Raw genomic sequence first — 20,107 nt, forward strand, 5'->3', positions numbered from 1 at the left:
GGCATATAAAAATAGTTTCATCAATTGTTGAATTTAATATATTATAGGTCCACTTGAAATCTTAAAACGACTCGATTTTCAGTGGATGAAAATTGAAGAACGGCTTATTCTCTTAAATGAACGATGTCTTCATCAGTGAAATTTTGCTTGATTGCTGACTGTTTTGACGTAGAACTACGTCTTTCATTTCTATACTGGGATGTAAGTTCAAAATTTCGAAAACGAAAGCGTTACGCCGGAGCAACGAGATTTTGGGCGTTGATAAACAACTGAACAAAATGATATGATAAATACTTCATTCGAAAGATAAAATGGCAGTAGGAAACAGTTGAATGGGGTGCGGTAGCAGCTTCACCAGATTCCTTGGTAATGTTAGATACACTACGAATGGTAGCGGAACGTTTTGGAAGATCCAAGGAGCGAATGTATGGGATAGCTGGAAACTAGGGATTGTTAACCGGTTTTACCGTTACCGGTTTAACCGGTAATACCGGGTCATTCTTCTTTACCGAATTACCGATAATCATTAACCGGTAATTTCGGTAATTTTCATTTTTACACCATAAATAAAATTTGCCTTTATGCCCCTTTGAAATATGACTCGAGAATCAAAATAAGATCGAAAAATCACAACTAGCAGTGTTCCGCCGATTCTACATACGACCTCCGAACTTCAACTCAAAAATCGCCGCTCGATCAGAAAACGAACCACAAGATAAGTTTCAGCGATGAAGGAATTGGTTGATGCCCTCGAAGAAATGCTCCCTTTATGAAGCTGAAGTCAGTTTGCAATTTATGGTAGAACAGCTATTGGAGCAATCATCAGAAATTTCGAAGCAGCTGCTTGAAGCCCTAATTGGAAGGATTGCAGAAGGACGTTTCGTATATGCAAATTTTTCCCCGTATATGAATAATCATCCATCGCTATAAAATCGTGGCACTCAATGTGTTAACCAATTTTTTGTAAACTAATGATTATCTAGAGGCGAATGAACTGAAAAGTTTAAAACCTCTATAATTCATCGTTCGTTAATGATTATCAATAAAACCCAGTTTCATATTTTTTCGAGCGGTTATAAGCACCATGTGGACCGAGCAACGGAAAGTGCTACAAAAGTGCCGGAATGTCACCCCGCCTTTCCCCCCATAGGCAGCAATGCCTATAGTTTCAGCCATAATTGTACACGATTACTTGTACAGAGCGAAACGGCATCACTGATCGAGTCTTTTCTCTTTCTCTCATGATAAAGACAGTTTGTTCAAAACAATAAAACGGAGAATGGAATGGATCGAGAATCAAGTTTCGTAGGTACGACAAGATTTGTTGTTTTATTTAAATATCAATCATGATGAATTTTTTGTTTTGACGTAGGACTACGTCTTTCATTTCTATACCGGGGTGTAAAATCAAAGTTTCGAAAAAGAAAGCGTTACGCCGGAGACCGAGATTTTGAGTGTTAATAGCAACCTAAACAACTGAACGAAATGGTATGATAAACACTTCATTCGAAAGATAAAATGTCTACGCGTTCTATACTTGTTACTTTCTGATCCAAAAACTTGTTTCTATAGTCTTAAATTTGCTTTTAAAATAGGCTATTGAAATCACCAATCGGTATATAAGCGAGCGCCGCTCAGTTCTAATTGAACAGCGATTGGAGCATGTTGTCGCTGTTGTGGTGAAGCTCTTCATTTATCATGAAAGCGCGGATGAACGGTGTCACCAAGAGCCTGTTTGTGCACCTTAGGCCAGAAGGGAATCCATCAGGAGGAGAGTGATGCTACAAACGGTTCCCCGGGAAGATCTCGAAGCAGCCGCTACACACACACACATACACGCACGGAATTCTTTCCGTTTGGATCGAGAAAGATCCGGAAAATAATCTGCCAGTTCCTCTAGGAATTTAAAAATACATTCATGTGAAAGAGTTTATTTGAATGTTTTCTATCCATGTAACACTGTGACCAAATATGTTTCAATCAAGTGCTATTAACAGATGGTTATCGAGTTAGCATTAACCACTGGTGGGCTTCCAGTATCGAGGAAAATGTGGAAATATCTAATCGTTACTGAAAATAATCTGCCAGTTCCTCTGGGAATTTAAAATTACATTCATATGAAAGAGTTTATTTTAATGTTTTCTATCCATGTAACACTGTGACCAAATACATTAGGTTTTGTGATTTTTCAATCAATCGCAATCAACAGGATAGCTTCTGAAGATTATTCTTCCCCATCAGTAGGATATTTCCGTATCCAATATTGGATGCATAAAACCTTGTGCCTCCAACGTAACGCTCTCGTTTTCGAAGTTCTCCAAATATTCATTCATTCAGGATGAATTCAGATTCAACTTCATACAAATGATCTCTAAATCAACGATAGTCCTACGTCACCCTTGCGGTTATACCATAGATATAACCCACTTCCTGTTTTTCAGCTTTTCTGAACAACATCACAGATTGGAAGACCTACATAATGCAGCGAGCAAAACACAACAGCAGCAAGCAGTTGTTCGACTTATTCCATGAATGGGCCCCCACGAATCGGATATCTTATTTCGAAGAAAAATGGATGCAAATGCAGCAGTTGCAGACGAAAACGGCAGTATTTATTTGTCGATGCTCGGAAAAATGATATGCATCCTGAGCATATCCGTAAAGTTATTCGTGGTCATAGTGATATGAAGAGAACCGTGCGGAGAGTTTTGCAGTGATGAACTTGTATGCTAACGTTCCGGTGCTGCCTCAATATCGTCTCGTGATGTGCGGTTAGAAATAAGACCGATGCCGTTCCAACGTATCCAACGATATACTGATAGCGTGTACGAACCAGAACAATTGAAGGTTATCAAAATTGATTCAAGGTTAATTCCTGCGAACATGAGTGAACACCAGCTTTTGACTGAAGTGGCGTGTTTCAACACAAAAAGTAACCACCACCAGCATCGCTATGTGGATTTACAAACGGATCCTATATACTATGACTTTCATCATGACATAGTCCCCGGATATTGTTCATGCGAGGTCTAAATTTTCACCTATTACCAAGGACCGTTAGGTATGAGCATTGGTTGTCACATATTTAATCAATTTATGCTTTGTTTCAGTATTGATTGCGATAGCATTTTGTCAGCCCATTCGCGCTAAATGATTGCTATTTGTGTAATAATATGCTAAGATGTTTATATTATTGTGAAACTCGGAAAAATATTTCGAGATAGATGAGCGGTCTTCGTAAGTTAGGTGATTTTGAGATAACGTGAGATAACGATTTATAATTGTTACATTTTTCATATTGCCCAGAAATGATTTCTTCATTCGTCGCGACAGTACGCAGAATACCAGAGGATGTCACGGATTGATATTATGGAACTGATGAATTGTAATACTGAACGCTATTCCGGTAGGGAGTGATCGGTAGACAATCAAACAAAGTAGTAACGAAATTAAATTTAAGAATAACCGTGCATGTTATGCAATGAAATGTAATGTATTTGTACATAATGAATCAATTCCATCCGCTGTATGTTTGTTTTACTTTCTATTTGATCATACTTGAAAATAAATATAGTCATAATAAGGGTCGAGTAGTTTCGCATTCGGTCGACGTGGTGCCAGATTGACACAGTGTTGGCCCGTATTTGGTTGTCAAACACCAAGGATAGGTCGACAAAATCATTGCAAAATGGCACGATGTCGGTACCGATGTCGACATTATTTTCTGGGACCAATTTGGCACAACAAAGTAGAGTGTGAAGCCGTTACTTTAAGAAAATGGTTTTATTTTAAAGTATTTTTTACCGGTTTTAGCGGTAATGAAATTTTCATTACCGAATAACCGGTTATTGAAATTTTGGCACGGTAATGTAATCCCTCCTGGGAGCATCTTCGATTAGTTTATCTCATCACAATTTATATAACACACACTTACCTCCAGTACGAAGACGCCTTCTTTGCTGATTATCGGTTAAAACAATATCCCCAAAAGATTACTAATTTGTTGGTCGGAAAACGATGGAAAGTTATCCGGCTTTCTTCAAAACCTTCGGTTCTGCCACTATTCAAAATTATTCTACGCGTTATATGTTTGTCACTTTGTGATCTCAAAAATTGTTTCAATAGTCTTAAAATTGCTTTTAAAACAGGCTATTGAAATCATACCAATCGGTATATATCGGTGTGTTGCAAAAGTTCTTACCCGTCTTACCCCGATAGCGATAGCGCATGACGGGTGCGGTGGCCATATGTGTATCGCTTCGAACCCGTATCAGAGTGTTAACTCAGCCAGTAGAGGGCCTCAACTGATGATTGGAAACATGAAATCGTTGAAAACTCTACTGCCGGTCGCAAGCCCGGAAATGAGGAGCGTTGGAGTCAAAACTTAGCCTCAAGCTCCGGAAAATCGTGTGGGTAACCCCAACTCCAAGGTAACCGTGCCGAGGCATGAATGTCTGAGGGGGTTTAAAATAAATATACCCGCTCGCTAGCGGGTATATTTATTGTGGAGGGCCAGGGCACCCTCCACAGTAATTTGCCCTTACTGTGTTATAGCGGGGCACTGGCATAGTGGACTTTTATTTCCCCAGCGTCTCGTGAGATTCAAATGAGTAATAAGGATGTTATTTCGGACAAAGAACTACGCGTTCTGATAGAACCGCTCGATGCGAATCAGCTACTTCGAATGTGTCAGGTAGCTTTAAGACCACTGAGTATGGCTCAGTGGCAGCATGTTATCTCGAACAGAGAGAACTACGCGTTCGGATTGAACCGCTCAATGCGATTCAGCTACTGCCAACATGTCAGGTAGCTTTAAGTCCACTGAATATGAATCAGTGACAGCATGTTATCACGAACAAAGAACTACGCGTTCGGATTGAACCGCTGAGGGCAAGTCAGATGCCCAATCAGCCACTAGGAACTGTCGAAACGCAAGCCCAGATCGAACGACCGATCACACGTCTGCGGCCTAGTTTAACCAGAAATGATTTAAGAATCATTATTCGCAATTGTTATGGGCCAGTCGTTAATATCAAAACATGCCGGAAGTGGTATGATAGGTTCCGAAGAGATAGGAGTTACAGTGACTTGCCGCGGTCAGGCCGCCCACATGTCATCGAAAATGTTGAGGAGGTCAGTGATGACGTGAGTGTTAATTCAAGACAATCAACGAGGTCTTTGGCTAGAAGATATCGGTGTTCAGCTGCCACTATGACTAGAACACTTCATTCACTTAGTTACACATCCCGCAGGTTAGGCTATCACCCATTTAAGGCAGACGCGAGAATATTGCAGAGACGAGTCGAGCTGTCGCAAGTCTTGCTGAAGAGAAGCGAGTGTCGGGTAACCCGTGATCCAGTCTGGTAACCAGTGATGAATCGAAAATTTCGACCTATGTCCCATACAGAGGACTCCACTGGATAAAAAGAGGTATGCCACCGGAAACTATTCCAAAAAAGTTCAGCAATTACCGTTCCTTCATGTTGTGTGTGTTTTGGAACCGTCATGGTGTGATCCACTGGGAGTAAGGGTGAGGCAGTCGATCGGCACCAATATCAGAATCAGCTAAGCATAGTGGCCAACAAGCTAGGCAGATCCAATGTCTCTGCTGCTAGCAAACCCATACCTTTGTTGCACGATAATGCGCCCCCGCATAGAGCACGGGAGACGGTAGCGAAGGCACAGGAATTAGGGTTTGATGTATTAGAGCATCCGCCTTACTCGCCCGACCTGAGCCCAACTGATTATCACTTGCTCAGGTCTATGCACAATCGTATGAGGAACAGGGAATTCAAAACTAAGCAGGAGGTCATGGACTTCCTAACGGAGTATTTCAGCAGCTTGTCGGGCGCATTCTTTGCTAGGGGTATAGACCAGCTCAAGGCTAGGTGGAGGCACGTTGTAGCTAATAATGGGAAATACGTGCCGTAGGAACACGTATGCGTAGGCAGTACGCAGTATGTAACGATGCACGATGCTCCATCGGCATATGTTGCCCGCTGGTTGGACTTGTTGTTGTGTGTGGTTATCGTAAGAGAGAAGTGACCCGGAGGCTTAGTGCTGCGTGTGGTGTGTCTTCTCTCTTTTTGCTCTTAATTCCCGTGGCGCCTGAATGTATGCAACTGTTTGCGACACGTTAAGTGTTGGAAAGTCCCGGAATAAAGTGTCAAGTGTTGGAAAAGTCCCCCCTCAGCACAGCACACAATAGTTTGTTTAAGTTTGTGATTTGGACCACCCCTTTGTCTCAAAAATTACGGCTCAACTTGGATTTTCTATAATGTCATTTCCTTCTATTGTTGAACCGTATGTGCCTAAAGTAAAAAAAAAACTTTGGTAAAACTTCACAAGTAGAGGGAAACGGTAGCATAAACACAGCAAGCATGTGAGTTTTCCGATAGTGGTTTTAAGGTTTTTCCCGCTAATTAAACAAACTTTTCGTGTATTGTACAGTAAAGTTCTGTTCGCTTACAGAAGAGGAACAATTTGATGTAGCGAAACTGTAAGTTTGATAACAATAAATGAAATTAATTGCATTTTAATTTTTGCATGTTGTGTGGGGTGACATGGACGCATTTCTGTGGGGTGAATTGGTCCTCCAGGTTTGAGACTTTTCCTTGGTTTAATTGATTCCAGATGCCGCTGAATTATAAAAAGAGGATGGACAGACAAAGTTAGAAGAAGGAGTAGCTTGAAAGAGCAACGCAGGCCATCGAGAACGGATGGTCTTTGACCAAGCATCAAAAGTGTTTGAAAATGCTCGACCAACAGTGAAAAGATTCATGCAAAATTCGAGATGGTGTCAATCCAACTTTTCTGGTCTGGAATCTGGCTAAGACACCTGGTATCGATCCCAAAACATTGGACCCACTGGACCAAATCACCCCGCATCAAATTTTAATGTCCAAAAATCATTTCTTTTATTTTATGATATATTTGGTAGATTGAAGCTTTATATAATGATTCAACATTATTTATTGAGAGAAAACAAGTGTAGCTTAGTATACAATGTGGCATTTTTTATTTAGACCGTATTGGTTTGGAAATATTAGGCGATTTGCTTAGGTGGTCCAAATTCCCCCCTTTTTCCCTACGGAGTGTTTATAAAATCGTCATCAGCGCGGCATTGACACTGGCAATACTTTTTTTTTATTTCTTCCTGCGCCTGGTAGTATGCAGTACAGCATTACATGACTATAAGGGCATCCGCACCAATGCGTTGTTACAGACATTTTGACAACCCTCACCATAACGCAGCATCCCCAATGGTGGTTGCGGTTCAGGTGTGGGAAATAGTAATCTGCCTCTCGGTGAATAGTGAGTTAACAAATTTGGCAACGCGATAGCAACCGAGCCAAGTGTTGCTATTTTCAACAAACGTCAAACATCTGTTGTGGGTTTCATTCGCCTTGTGCAAGTATTATTTCGGAACTGTATGTATTACATTTATTTACCAGAAAATGAACGCGACGTAAAGAGGATCTAATTGGACAACATCGGAAGATGAAGCATTGTGCCTTGCGTGGCTGAATACTTCGCAGGACGCCAGTATCGGTATCAATCAGTGTGCAAAAACACTATACGATCGAGTGTCCGAAATTTTATTTTTTTTTGAGATTTGCACCGAACGACATATGATGAGAAATCCAGAACTACGTGCCCCTACCGGCATCAAAGCTCGAAGGTATCAAATCAACAGAGTCGTCGCAAAGTTAGCTAGATTTGTTGCCCAAATCATGAATCGTGGCCAAAGTGGAGCTTCTCCGGAAGATGCTGTCAAGCAAGCCATTGCATTGTTGGCATCAACGGAAAAAACCCTTTTACATAAATGCATTATTACATCATTATTCAGACTGCTTCAAAATGGCCACAATATCACACCGTAAAGGTTTGTATATCTAAATAATGAAAATATATTTATGTATACATGTATTCATGAATTAATGAACAATTTCTTCAATTAGATATCAAGCAATCAGAAAACATGCGTTACAGAGAGTGTTGATTTGGCTCTAGACGATGTATACGAAGCAGATTCTGACCCTTCACATTACAATCGTCCGATTGGCCAGAAAGCATCAAAAGCTAGTAATTTTAAGCAAAAGGTTGGTTCTAACACAGCAACTGGAATGGCTCAAGCTGGCAAATTAACGGCTTACATTCAGCAAGCAAAAGGCAGTAGCTTTGACCAGGATGGCAAATCATACCATAATGTCCATGAACCTAGAAAGTTTGAGTACGACTGCGAAGGAGTATTACTTGCTAGAGCAAAAGCGCATTTTAAACGAAACCAGAGAATTTGCCAAACAGGAATTGGAACCAGAATCGTTGTCTTTAGGCGATGATGTTTTTCACGTCAAATAAATAATAATGTATATTTTAATTAATAATGATTAAAATAAAACTATTTAATGCTCAAAAATTTCTTGAAACTATTCTCCGTTTCCTTTCATATTCCAAAGATGCTCAATTAGGTCATTTTGCAGCTCATGGAGAAGCCTAGCATCATATACTTTTTTGTATCGATTCAGGAACGCTGCAACAGTATCTTAAGCTCTCGTTACTTCACAGACACTGTCTCTCGGTCCATCGAAGAGCACAGCACCTTCTTCCGCTCTACGATCAATATTGGGTCGCTTCCCAAGACGGGAACCACCGCGGTTGCATTTACCGTTTGGCAATGATGCTTGCCATGAATGAATTAATAATTGTTCCGAGAACTGATTTTCTTCGTCGCTCAGAAGTATATTCGAAAAAGACTCCCGGTTTTCCATATTTTTTCTTATTCGAAGCTCACAGAAAACAAAAACAAACAAACACTCGTCATTTCTCCTAGTTGTAGCAATCGTATTTAGCAACCTACGGTGCGAAAAAGAAGCAATAAAGGGTGTGTCACATCAAATTGCATCACGGAAAAAAACGCTGTAGAAATTTAATTTTTAGGAATTATATCTTCAGCTTTCGCTTATAATCAGATAAGAGTGTATAGATCACGTTGGCCATGCTTCACTGTCAATTTTTCGTAAATTTGGAAAAATGTCGTCGAACGAAAAAGAGCGTCGTGAATTAATCCTGCGCACTCATTTCGAGAATCCGGAGTTTTCACATCGGGACATCGGTAAGATGCTGGGAATCGTCCAATCCACGGTCAGCAGAGTACTAAAACGATACTTCGAGAACCTAACCATCGACCGGAAGGTGAAGAACGGCAAAAATGGATGCTCCGTCAGGGAAAAAGATCACAAGCGCGTAGTTAAGCAGTTTAGACGTGATCCGAGAAGTTCGGTCCGGGATGTCGCCAATAAGCTGAATTTGTCAAGTTCATTCGTCCAGCGGACCAAGCAGCGGGAGGGCCTGCGTACATACAAGGTTCAGAAGGCTTCTAACCGCGACGAAAGGCAAAACATAGTGGGGAAGACGCGAGCCCGGAAGCTGTACACCGAAATGATGACGAAGCCGCATTGCCTGGTAATGGACGACGAAACCTACGTCAAAGCGGACTTTCGTCAGCTGCCGGGCCTGTTGTTCTTCTCCGCAGAGGACAAATTCAGCGTTCCGGAGGAGATTCGCAAGCAGAAACTATCCAAGTTTGCCAAAAAGTACATGGTGTGGCAAGCGATCTGCTCTTGCGGAAAGCGGAGCGCCCCCTTCGTGATGACCGGCACGTTAAACGGGCAGGTTTACCTTAAGGAGTGCCTACAGAAGCGCTTACTACCACTATTGAAGCAGCACGAGGGCCCGACCATCTTCTGGCTGGATCTCGCTTCGTGCCACTATCGAAAGCGATTAGATACCGGCCTAGTTCTAACCGTAAACTATGCCAATTAGCAATTGGGAGACGCTACTGTATGGTGCTCTCAGTGGCTTCCGGGAAACCAAAATTAGGTTCCGGGGGAAGTATGGTTGCAAAGTGGAAACTTAAAGCAATTGACGGAAGGGCACCACCAGGAGTGGAGCCTGCGGCTTAATTTGACTGAGCACGGGAAAACTAACCAGGTCCGAACTTATTGAGGTAAGACAGATTAATAGCTCTTTCTTAAAATTAAGGGTAGTGGTGCATGACCGTTCTTAGTTCGTGGATTGATTTGTCTGGTTAATTCTGGTAAACTGGTAAACCTTCCTGTGAGCTTTCCACCACTTCTTGGATGGGGTACCTTCCCATTACTAGTATTGCAGCCATCCCTGCTTTATCCACCATCCAGTTTCCGTTATCGCGAGGAACTCGGTACGGTTCTGCGATCATTGCAACGTCGCATTTAGTTTCAATTGTTGACTGCCACAACAATTTCTGTGCTATATCGCAATGATTGAGGTTGATCTGGGTAACCTCCATTACTGCGAACCCGCAATCGCCATTTTGTACGCCGGACATTTGAAGCTACCTGTGACGTGGTCGTTTCCGTCCTCCTTGCACAACATGCACCTCGGTTTCTTTGTGCAGTCTCTAGCAACGTGACCTTCCGTCCCGCATTTCCTGCACTATTTCGATCTGTCAGGACCACCGCAGCTTTTCGCCTGGTAACCGAAGCCTATATGCATTGAAAGCATCTCTCCATTTGCTTGGCCATACGAGGGGTAGCTTTCATCGCCACTTTTATTTTACCCTTCTCCACCAGTTTATTCGCAGCTTGTTTCGAGAGCCGTATCGAGGCCGTTTGTGTCCCACCGTACGCCTTTCTCAGCCGGATTGTCATCGGCACATCGCCTAAGTCACATTGTGACTGTAACGCAGTTCTCAATTCCTCAACAGTCGTGATCTCGTCCAGATACCGGCACTCGATGGTTGACTCCTGAGAGAGAGCTCTCACCTTCGCCTCCTCCCTAATGACTTCTCAATGAGTTGTTTGAAAGCAGAGCTCTTAACCGCTGGATCTTTTTTAAGCTCGAAGAGCATCTCGCCTTTCTGCGTGCGCCTAGTTTCCACGACGTTCTCGCCCAGTGTCTGCAACTCCGAATCGTCTCTCACTTTCCGAAGGATAGCTGCGTACGATACCCCTGCTGACACTTCAACGATCAGAGCATCGCCCTTGATTCGCTCCACTCGAGGTCCGAGTTTCTTCTTTTCCTGTTCACCTTTTTTCTTCTTCTCCTTCTGTTTTTTTGCGTTTTTCTGCCTGGTTATCGACAGTACACCATTCACTGCTTTCACCTCCTTTCGCGTTTCTCAGATCGTTCTTGGCCTTTTTCAGCTCTTCTTCTCCTCCTGGGGTGTCCCTCCTTCTCTTGTCCGATCGTGGGTTCAGAGGACCCTTTGGCATTTCAAGTATCTCGACGGTTTTCTCCTTCGCATCGAGCAGAGCTTTTTCAGCACCCTCTGCTCTCATCTGCAGTCCCTTATGCTCGCGTTCAGCGAACATAACGGCGGATCTAATACTTGTCACCAGCTGCTTGATTTTTAGATGGACGTTGTTCTTATCCTTTTCAAAGTCAAATAGCTCGTTCACCTTACTTCTGACGTCCATTATGGGATGTGCTGTTGGATGCAGTCGGCGTGGACACCTGGCTTGGTACAAGTTCCTCCTGGAGTGCATGCTGCTCACCTTGTTGTTGGTTACTGCTAGCGGCCGCTCGGGCCGGTGACCTCTGTAGTTTTCCGCTTCTTGTGAACGCAATCTCCTCTCCATCATTTGTTGTTGTTTGTTTGTAATCCATGTTTTTTGGGTCCCAACTCCGGGCCGCTATCTCCACTCGTTGTATATAGTCGCTATCAATGATCCCATGGTTATCTGTGCAAGCAGTGAGGCCATGCAGGGGGAGGACACTGGCGCAGTGTAGTGTGACCTGATAATACGTCAACTCATCGAGGTTGACTTCTGCTTAATGTGACAATTTGTGTTCAGCAAAGTTAGATTGAGCGATAACAGGTCCGTGATGCCCTTAGATGTTCTGGACTGCACACGCGCTACAATGTGGGCAGCAGCGTGTACCCTATTCCGAGAGGAACGGGAAATCACTGAAACGTTCATTTAGTCGGGATTATGGATTGAGTGACCATGGCCTGTCAAAGATGCAGTTTGGATTCCGGAAAGGCAGGTCCACCGTTGATGCTATCCGGACAGTGGTTGAAAAAGCAGAGAAGGCATCACAGCAAAAGCGGAGGGGCAACCGACACTGTGCTGTAGTAACGATCGACGTGAGGAATGCTTTCAACAGCGCTAGCTGGGAAGCCATCGCCGAGTCCCTACACCGTATGAAGGTTCCTGGGTACCTGTGCAGAATTCTTGAGCTACTTTCAGAACCGCGTCCTAGTCTACGAGACGAGCATGGGGCGGACAACGTTGAATATAACGGCCGGAGTACCACAAGGCTCTATCCTGGGCCCAACGCTCTGGAACGTAATGTATAACGGTGTACTGAATCTGAAGCTTCCAAAAGGCGTGGAGATCGTGGGCTTCGCGGATGATATCGCTCTCACAGTGGCAGGCGAGACACTCGAAGAGGTGAAGATGCTTGCAACCGAGTCCATCGTCTCAGTAGGGAACTGGATGCAAGCAGTGAAACTGCAGATTGCTCATAATAAAACGGAAGTATTGTTGGTGAATAACTGCAAAGCCGTGCAGCGAGCGGAACTCACAGTCGGGGAACACGTGATAACTTCTAAGCGTAGTTTGGAATACTTGGAAGTTATGATTGACGACCGGCTGAATTTCAACAACCACGTCGACCACGTCTGCGAGAAAGCGGAGAAGTCCATTAGCGCGATAGCGAGAATAATGCCGAATAACGCAGGACCTTGCAGTAGCAAAAGACGTCTTCTGGCTGCTGTATCCTCGTCCATACTGCGGTATAGAGCACCAGCCTGGTCTGCGGCTCTCGAAACCCACCGGAATCGTAGAAAACTGGACCGTACGTATCGGCTCATGGCGATGCGAGTTGCGAGCACGTATAGGACTATCTCATTGGAGGCAGTCTGCGTTATCGCTGGCATGATCCCGATTGGCATCACTCTGTCGGAAGACGCAGAGTGCTACAGACGGAAGGAAATCAGAGGTATCCGGAAAACAGCGAGAGTAGAATCACTCTTGAAGTGGCAGCAGGAATGGGACACGGCGGAGAAAGGTAGGTGGACGTATGGGCTCATACCGGTACTATCGACCTAGCTGAACAGGAAGCACGGGGAGGTGAATTTTCATCTGACACAGTTCCTGTCTGGACATGGCAGCTTCAGGCAATATTTGCACCGGTTCGGGCACGCAACGTCGCCACTCTGTCCGGAGTGTGAAGATGTGGTGGAAACACCAGAACACGTGGTATTCGAGTGTCCCAGGTTCACCGCAAGACGCGAGGGGCTGCCTGCCATTCATGCCGGGAACATAGTGGAGGAAATGTGTCGCGAGGAGGGCACCTGGAACGCTGTGAACAATGTAATCGTGCACATCATGTCCGAGCTACAGCGGAAATGGAGGGTCGACCAGCGTGGTAATAACCCCTGACCGTCGAAGAGAAACAACTGCGAGGGCTGCTGCAATGGACTGTACCCCACGAGAGGCGCTGTGACGGAGTGCGCGTTATGTTGGAGGGCACTGCCTAATCGGCGCTCCGTTGGGAAGAGAAATCCTGCGAGGGTGGCTGTGACGGGGCGTGCGTCAAGTTGGAGGGCGCTTCCTAATCGGTTCACGTCTCGACAGGTGAGAAACCCTGCGAGGGTGGCTGTAACGGGTTGCGCGTCAAGCTGGAGAGCAATTCCTAATCGGTACACGTCTCGACGGGTAAGCGGAATCTGGAGAGCAGGACAACAAAAGGCTGACAATGCCTGTTGGTGGATTGGAAGGAGGAACACTGCGAGGGTCGTTTCGACGGAGCGAGCGCCTAGGAGGGTGTCATCAAATCGGTGTGTACCCCACGAGAGCTGCTGTGACGGAGTGCGCGTTATGTTGGAGGGCACTGCCTAATCGGCGCTCCGTTGGGAAGAGAAATCCTGCGGGGGTGGCTGTGACGGGGCGCGCGTCAAGTTGGAGGGCGCTTCCTAATCGGTTCACGTCTCGACAGGTGAGAAACCCCGCAAGGGTGACTGTGACGGGTTGCGCGTCAAGTTGGAGGGCAATTCCTAATCGGTACACGTCTCGACGGGTAAAAGGAATCCTGTGTAACGGATGTGCGTGGCGGAGTACAACGGATTCGTAAATGAGATATACAGAGAAAAAGGGAAGGATCAACGCTAGTTAGCGTTGAAGCGTTGAGTCGTGAAATGCATGAGCACAGCCGCCCCTGAAGTAGTCGCCTAGATGTGGTCCCGGGGGGAATGAGGCTACGAGTAGAGGGCTTGGTTTTTGTGGGTGCGATCCCCACTCGACGTCTGGGTTATCCCTTCCCAGATAAGGCTGGAAGAGCGTTCCTCACCTCTATAAAAAAAAAGACTACCCTTGCTTGGAGGTTGGCGGCTATGTGTGTTCGCTCGATGGGCGGCGATGCCCGTTGGGTGAACATATGCGCTGCGGCGTGTGTTGTGTGTTGGGTGTCGTAACGGGGAAGTCCTACGGTAGCTTAGAGCTGCACGTGGTGGCTTCTCTCTTTTTTCATTAAGTCGCTTTGCGCCTGGTAGTATGCAATTGTGCGTGTTTGTGAAATTATTCCATGTCTCGGAATGCAAGGTGTCAAGTGCTGGAAAAGTCCCCCACATAGTATAGCACACAACAGAGTGATGTGTAATGCGCTATGCGCTACGCGCTGTGAGGGTTTGGTGTGTGGTGCGTCGTAAGAGAGAAGTCCTACTGTGGTAGCCTAGTGCTGCCCGCGCGTGGTGACTTCTCTCTGTTTTCATAAAGTCGCTTTGCGCCTGGTAGTATGCAACCGTGTGTGTGTGTGTGTGTGCGCGCACGTATGTGTGCGTGTGTGTGTTGCACGATGAAATTATTCCAAGTCCCGGAATAAAAAGCGTCAAGTGATGAAGTTCCCCCACACAGCACAGCACACAACGGTTGTGTGTAAAGTCTTGCCCTCGTCTTGCCCAGTTGCTCCGTGTGAGCATATGAACAACACAGTGGTTGCACAGTGGATGCAAGAGCGTAAGATAGTGTTCAAAATTAAGACGCGTCCACATTACGCCAATCGGCCTTGGCCGCCCGGTAAAGCCGACTAAATGTGGACGTATCGCCCGGGCTTGCCGACGTGTCGAAAACCGACTCGAATCAAACCGAACCCAACCCGAAACAAGTGGGTCCGGTTCGAGAAAGTTGAACCAAAACAAAACGAAGTAAATTAGCGTTGACGACATCGTGCTTCGTGTGTTCGTGACGACTTCAAGCATCAGATGGGACTTCGGTTTCGTGCACCCGATGGGGCGTCCACATTACATAACGAACCGAATATGCCGCCTGGTACATACCGATCGGCATCATTCGGCATGATGTGGACGCGCCTTTATACCAGGCATTTGGGGAATGCTCCCGTGGTCGAGTGGTTAGCGTCCCAGACTGTCATGTCGGGGGTTCGGGTTCGATTCCCGTTCTGGCTGGGGTTTTTTTCGTTAAACTGTGGAAAGTTCCACTGGAACATTAGTGCCTTCCGGGCACTTAGGGGACGATTGGCCATGGAGAGTAAGAACTTTTGAAACGTACCAATAAGAGAGTGTCGCTCGGAAATCCACTCAGTTATTATTGCGCTACGATTGAGGAAGGATCGCTGGAATGTATGGATGTTCCTCTAACACAGATTTCAAAACCATGGAGCTAGGGGAAATCGGCATTGCAAAATATAGGGTTGGGGAAAAAGAAATGTCGTATTTCTGATCGAAATTCGACGCTTTATTTAACATACTTAAAATTATCCAATTTAAGTCAAATATGCGCCGTTTTGTTCGCAAACTTGTTGCCATTTAGAAGGCAACTTCATTATCCCCCGCTTATAAAACCCCCCTCCTTATTTGCAAAAAACTCAGACAGCCAGTTTTCGCAAGCCTCTTTTGAGGCCAACTTAGTATCACCAAGAGCGTTTTGCAAGGACCGAAAGAGATGATAATCACTTGGAGCCAGGTCCGGACTTACGGTGGGTGCAATAGGACATCCCATCCGAGCTCCCGGAGCTTCTGGCGGGTCATCAAAGATGTGTAAGGCCGAGCGTTGTCCTGGTGGAAAACAACACCATTCCTATTGATCATTTCTGGCCGCTTCTGGTCAATCGCCTGCTTCAAACGGTCAAGTTGCTCACAGTAGAGAACCGAGTTGAGGGTCTGACCATAGTTGAGCAGCTCATAGTAGATGATTCCCTTCAAATCCCACCAAACACACAGCAAAACCTTCCTGGCCGTCAATCCGGGCTTGGCGATGGTTTGGACCGGCTCACCGCGCTTCGATCACGACTTTTTTTCGCTTTAGGTTGTCGTATGTGATCCACTTTTCATCACCAGTCACCATCTTCTTCAAAAATGGATCGAGTTCGTTCCGTCCCAGGCATTGATTCGGTATAAAAGATTTTTGCGTCAACTCGTGTGGCACCCATACATCCAGCTTTTTTTGGAATCCAATCTTCTGCAAATGGTTCCAAACGGTTTTATGGTCTATACCCAGTTCCTGGCCAATCGAGCGAGTGCTCACATGCCGGTCTACTTGGATGATTTCAACGATTTTATCGGGTTCCACGACGATTGGCCTACCAGTACGGGGTGTATCTTCGACAGCCACTACACCAGAACGAAATCGATCAAACCAACGCTGTGCTGTGCGAATCGTTACAGTATCGGGTCCATAAACTACACGAATTTTTTCGGCCGCCTTCGTTGCAGTTTTACCTCGCAGTAAAAGTAGTAAAAATGTAAAATATGGCGAATTTCTTGCTTGGTGGACTCCATCTTTGACTTGCTATAACTTGAGACTGAAAAGCACAATCACAACACTGTCAAAACGACACTTGTAGCACAGATTGTCGTCTTCAAATAGTCGTATAGTATGACCCGATGCGATAAGTACAACACAAGATATGTTCAAGTGTTGCCATATAGTGACAATATACGACATTTCTTTTTCCCCAATCCAATAAGTCGCAATAACGATTTTGAGTAATATGCGTTTGAAAACTCTAAATGAATCGTTACATGTTTCGTAGGGTGATCCCCCTATATAGAAATGCATAGACATAGTCCTATGTCAATATTTCCAACGACTTCGACTTTGTGCACAAATGATGTTAGCGTTATAAAACATGAAGAGGGGGGGGGGGGGTTTGTCTTGCGTTACTTCTTGTTACATAGGGAGGAGGGGGTCTTAAAACTGCATTATTAGCGTGTTACGTAATTTGTGCAAAAAGAGAACAAGGATTTGAAGGGAATCATCTACTATGAGCTGAGCAGCTGGTCAGACCCTCAACTCGGTTCTCTACTGTGAGCAACTTGACCGTTTAAAGCAGGCGATTGACCAGAAGCGGCCAGAAATGATCAATAGAAATGGTGTTGTTTTCCTCCAGGACAACGCTCGGCCTCACACATCTTTGATGACCCGCCAGAAGCTCCAGGAGCTCGGATGGGATGTCCTATTGCACCCATCGTATAGTCCGGACCTGGCTCCAAGTGATTATCATCTCTTCCGGTCCATGCAAAACGCTCTTGGTGATATTTAGTTGGCCTCAAAAGAGGCTTGCGAAAACTGGCTGTCTGAGTTTTTTGCAAATAAGGAGGGGGATTTTATAAGGGGGGGGGATAATGGTGTTGCCTTCTAAATGGCAACAAGTTTTGCGAGCAAAGCGACGCATATTTGACTCAAATTGGATAATTTCAAGTATGTTAAATAAAGCGTCATATTTCGATCAATACGACATTTCTTTTTCCCCAACCCAATATTTGATTAAAAGGAACATGTGCTGAATCGAGCATCGAGGTTTGTCCCGTTTCAACAAAAACGTCCTTTTCTTAGGAATTCCAAAACTACGCTCTCAAATTCAAAGAATAGATAGGAAGAAGGTAATCCTGCGAGTGGTTGGGTCCCACACTACCATGCCAGGGGTGTTCGGGTTCCGATTCCCGTTCTGGCCGGGGGATTTTTCGTCAAAAAAGTTTATGGGTCTGAGCCTAGGGTCACGGACGGGATCTTGACATAGGACTGTGATCGTTTGTAGTAACTGCATTTGAATTGAGTTTTTCCATTGTTTAAAATCTATATTTTTATCTTTTTTAATACATTAAACGGAAGCGTTTCTTATATGAACTTTTATCCTTTAAACGGGTTAGATGAGATAACGTGGTAGAATCCGGAACCACATTCTGTTCTAAAATGTACATAAAAATACCATTAAAGACATTATTACCCTTTTTCTTCTGTTTATTCAATCATGCAGAAGAAGACAAGAGGCCATCATTTATCAATTTTAAACACAAGTCTAAATAGTTAAGATATATATAAATATAAGACTGAGTCAAATAAATGTATGACTACAGAAATATATTATAGATAAAAATAGCATTTTCTCCTTTGTTGCCACGTTCTTGGGAACATTATTTGTAGAGGGTTGTAATAACTTTATAGGTGATGTATATTGAGTATCCTATGGCCATGAGTGCTCTCTTGGGAAGCTCGTGTGGCTGCTGTAGTGAATTGATCTCATTGGGTGCTAAGCTTATGAATAGAAAAGGGAAAGGAGAATGAGCAAGTGCATTCGAGGAAGTGTAGCGGGCTTATATGGAAGACCTACATGTATTAAGATCGCGACTGCTCACGCTATCATAATCTGATATGCGTGAGTATACCCTATTCGAAACCCTAATTCAGCAGCAAGTTAAATTCTTTCTTTGCATTTTTTGCATTACCAAACAACATGCTCGATATCATGATATCCTGGATCAACATTACATGAATTGTTAGTAGCAAGACCTACACGATAAAAACGTGAATTGAGCACGAATTGATTGGACAACATACAATACAATAACTGATAAATGCCTATTATCGGAAAATAGAGAATAATTCATTAATGCATCAACGAACGCCCGAAGTTAGGCAACAAAATTGGTCGTTGCGTCGGAAAAGAAAGCGAGACAATCGAAAAACATGCATTTCAATAGTCAAATTGTTAACTTTTTTACTATATTCACTGTTCATGTTTCAAGCACAAAAATGCTGGATAGATTTCTAATGGTATATAACACAACATATGGTGCAATAATTATTTTGAGTAATATGCGTTTGAAAATTCTTCATGAGTCGTTACATTTTTCGTAGAGTTACCCACCTATATAGAAATCAAAGACATTTTTTTTCCCTGTTGGGTGTGAACCACTGCGTCCATTATTTTGAACTATTGTGGTATGAAATCAAAGACATAGTGTTTTGTCAAAAATCTTCCGGCTTGCATCGTGGTCATGCGTGTTCTAGAGCTTGCCACCCCAGAGTACATTGAAGGTGTGTTATTGAGCATAGAAATCTCAACCAAATGCTACTAATAAAAATGACGCAAGTAATGCTACGTTGAGGAGGTCCTTCCCAAGGCCACCAAATTATTATTAAAGAGTTTAGCAATGGAACATTTCAAGCATGTGCAACATTCAAATGCAAAAAATAACCAAGCGTAATCCTACGCCAACTATGCGGCTGTGTATCATACAGAACCGCGTTTTACTCTTTACGAGCAGTTTCGGCTTCATTACGAAGAATGTTTCCGAACCATGCTATTTTGAGTTATGGTTGTATCAAATGGACATAGAGATCATGAGGTTTACCTAGCGCTATCACTAAGTTTCGACTTACCTGTGATGACTTTGCTTCCGGTTCGGGTTCTGGAAGAAAACAGGAAAACATTATTATTTGCTCTTAATTGTTCATCAGTTGAATTAGAAACTAAACAGATTCTCTAATCAATGTCCATGGTGTTCAGTTCTTGTTGGGTGCAATAATAAACTCCACAAAGAACTAGGTCGACCTAGAAATCGTGCTTTTTCATACCATAGAACATGTTTATCCCATGTCTCCGAAACCTGTTACGTGATTTTTTAAAATTTGAAATTAGAAATGCAAACCTTTCACTGTCCGTTTTAACTCCCTCACGTAACTGTCTTTTTCACCCCACTAGTAAAATTATTTGAATAATTTAAATTTTTCTCTCACAAAGGACTTTATTTTTTGATACATACTTCTACGGTAACTCACATACCGAAATAAAAGCATCAGCAAATTGAATTTTGAAATTA

General features: G+C 44.0%; 1 protein-coding gene across 3 annotated transcripts in view; it reads right to left on the reverse strand.

The window, feature by feature from the left end:
- Positions 1-20,107, reverse strand: part of LOC129778132 (platelet-derived growth factor receptor alpha) — a 268,265-nt gene that overhangs the window by 114,346 nt on the left and 133,812 nt on the right. For all 3 annotated transcript variants that reach the window (XM_055784844.1, XM_055784842.1, XM_055784843.1), the window contains one exon: positions 19,668-19,696. In XM_055784844.1, the coding sequence (XP_055640819.1) occupies positions 19,668-19,696 (29 nt within the window). The remainder of the gene's footprint in view (positions 1-19,667; positions 19,697-20,107) is intronic.

Source organism: Toxorhynchites rutilus, chromosome 3 (assembly GCF_029784135.1).
Source record: "Toxorhynchites rutilus septentrionalis strain SRP chromosome 3, ASM2978413v1, whole genome shotgun sequence".
Classification (NCBI taxonomy): Eukaryota; Metazoa; Arthropoda; class Insecta; order Diptera; family Culicidae; genus Toxorhynchites; species Toxorhynchites rutilus.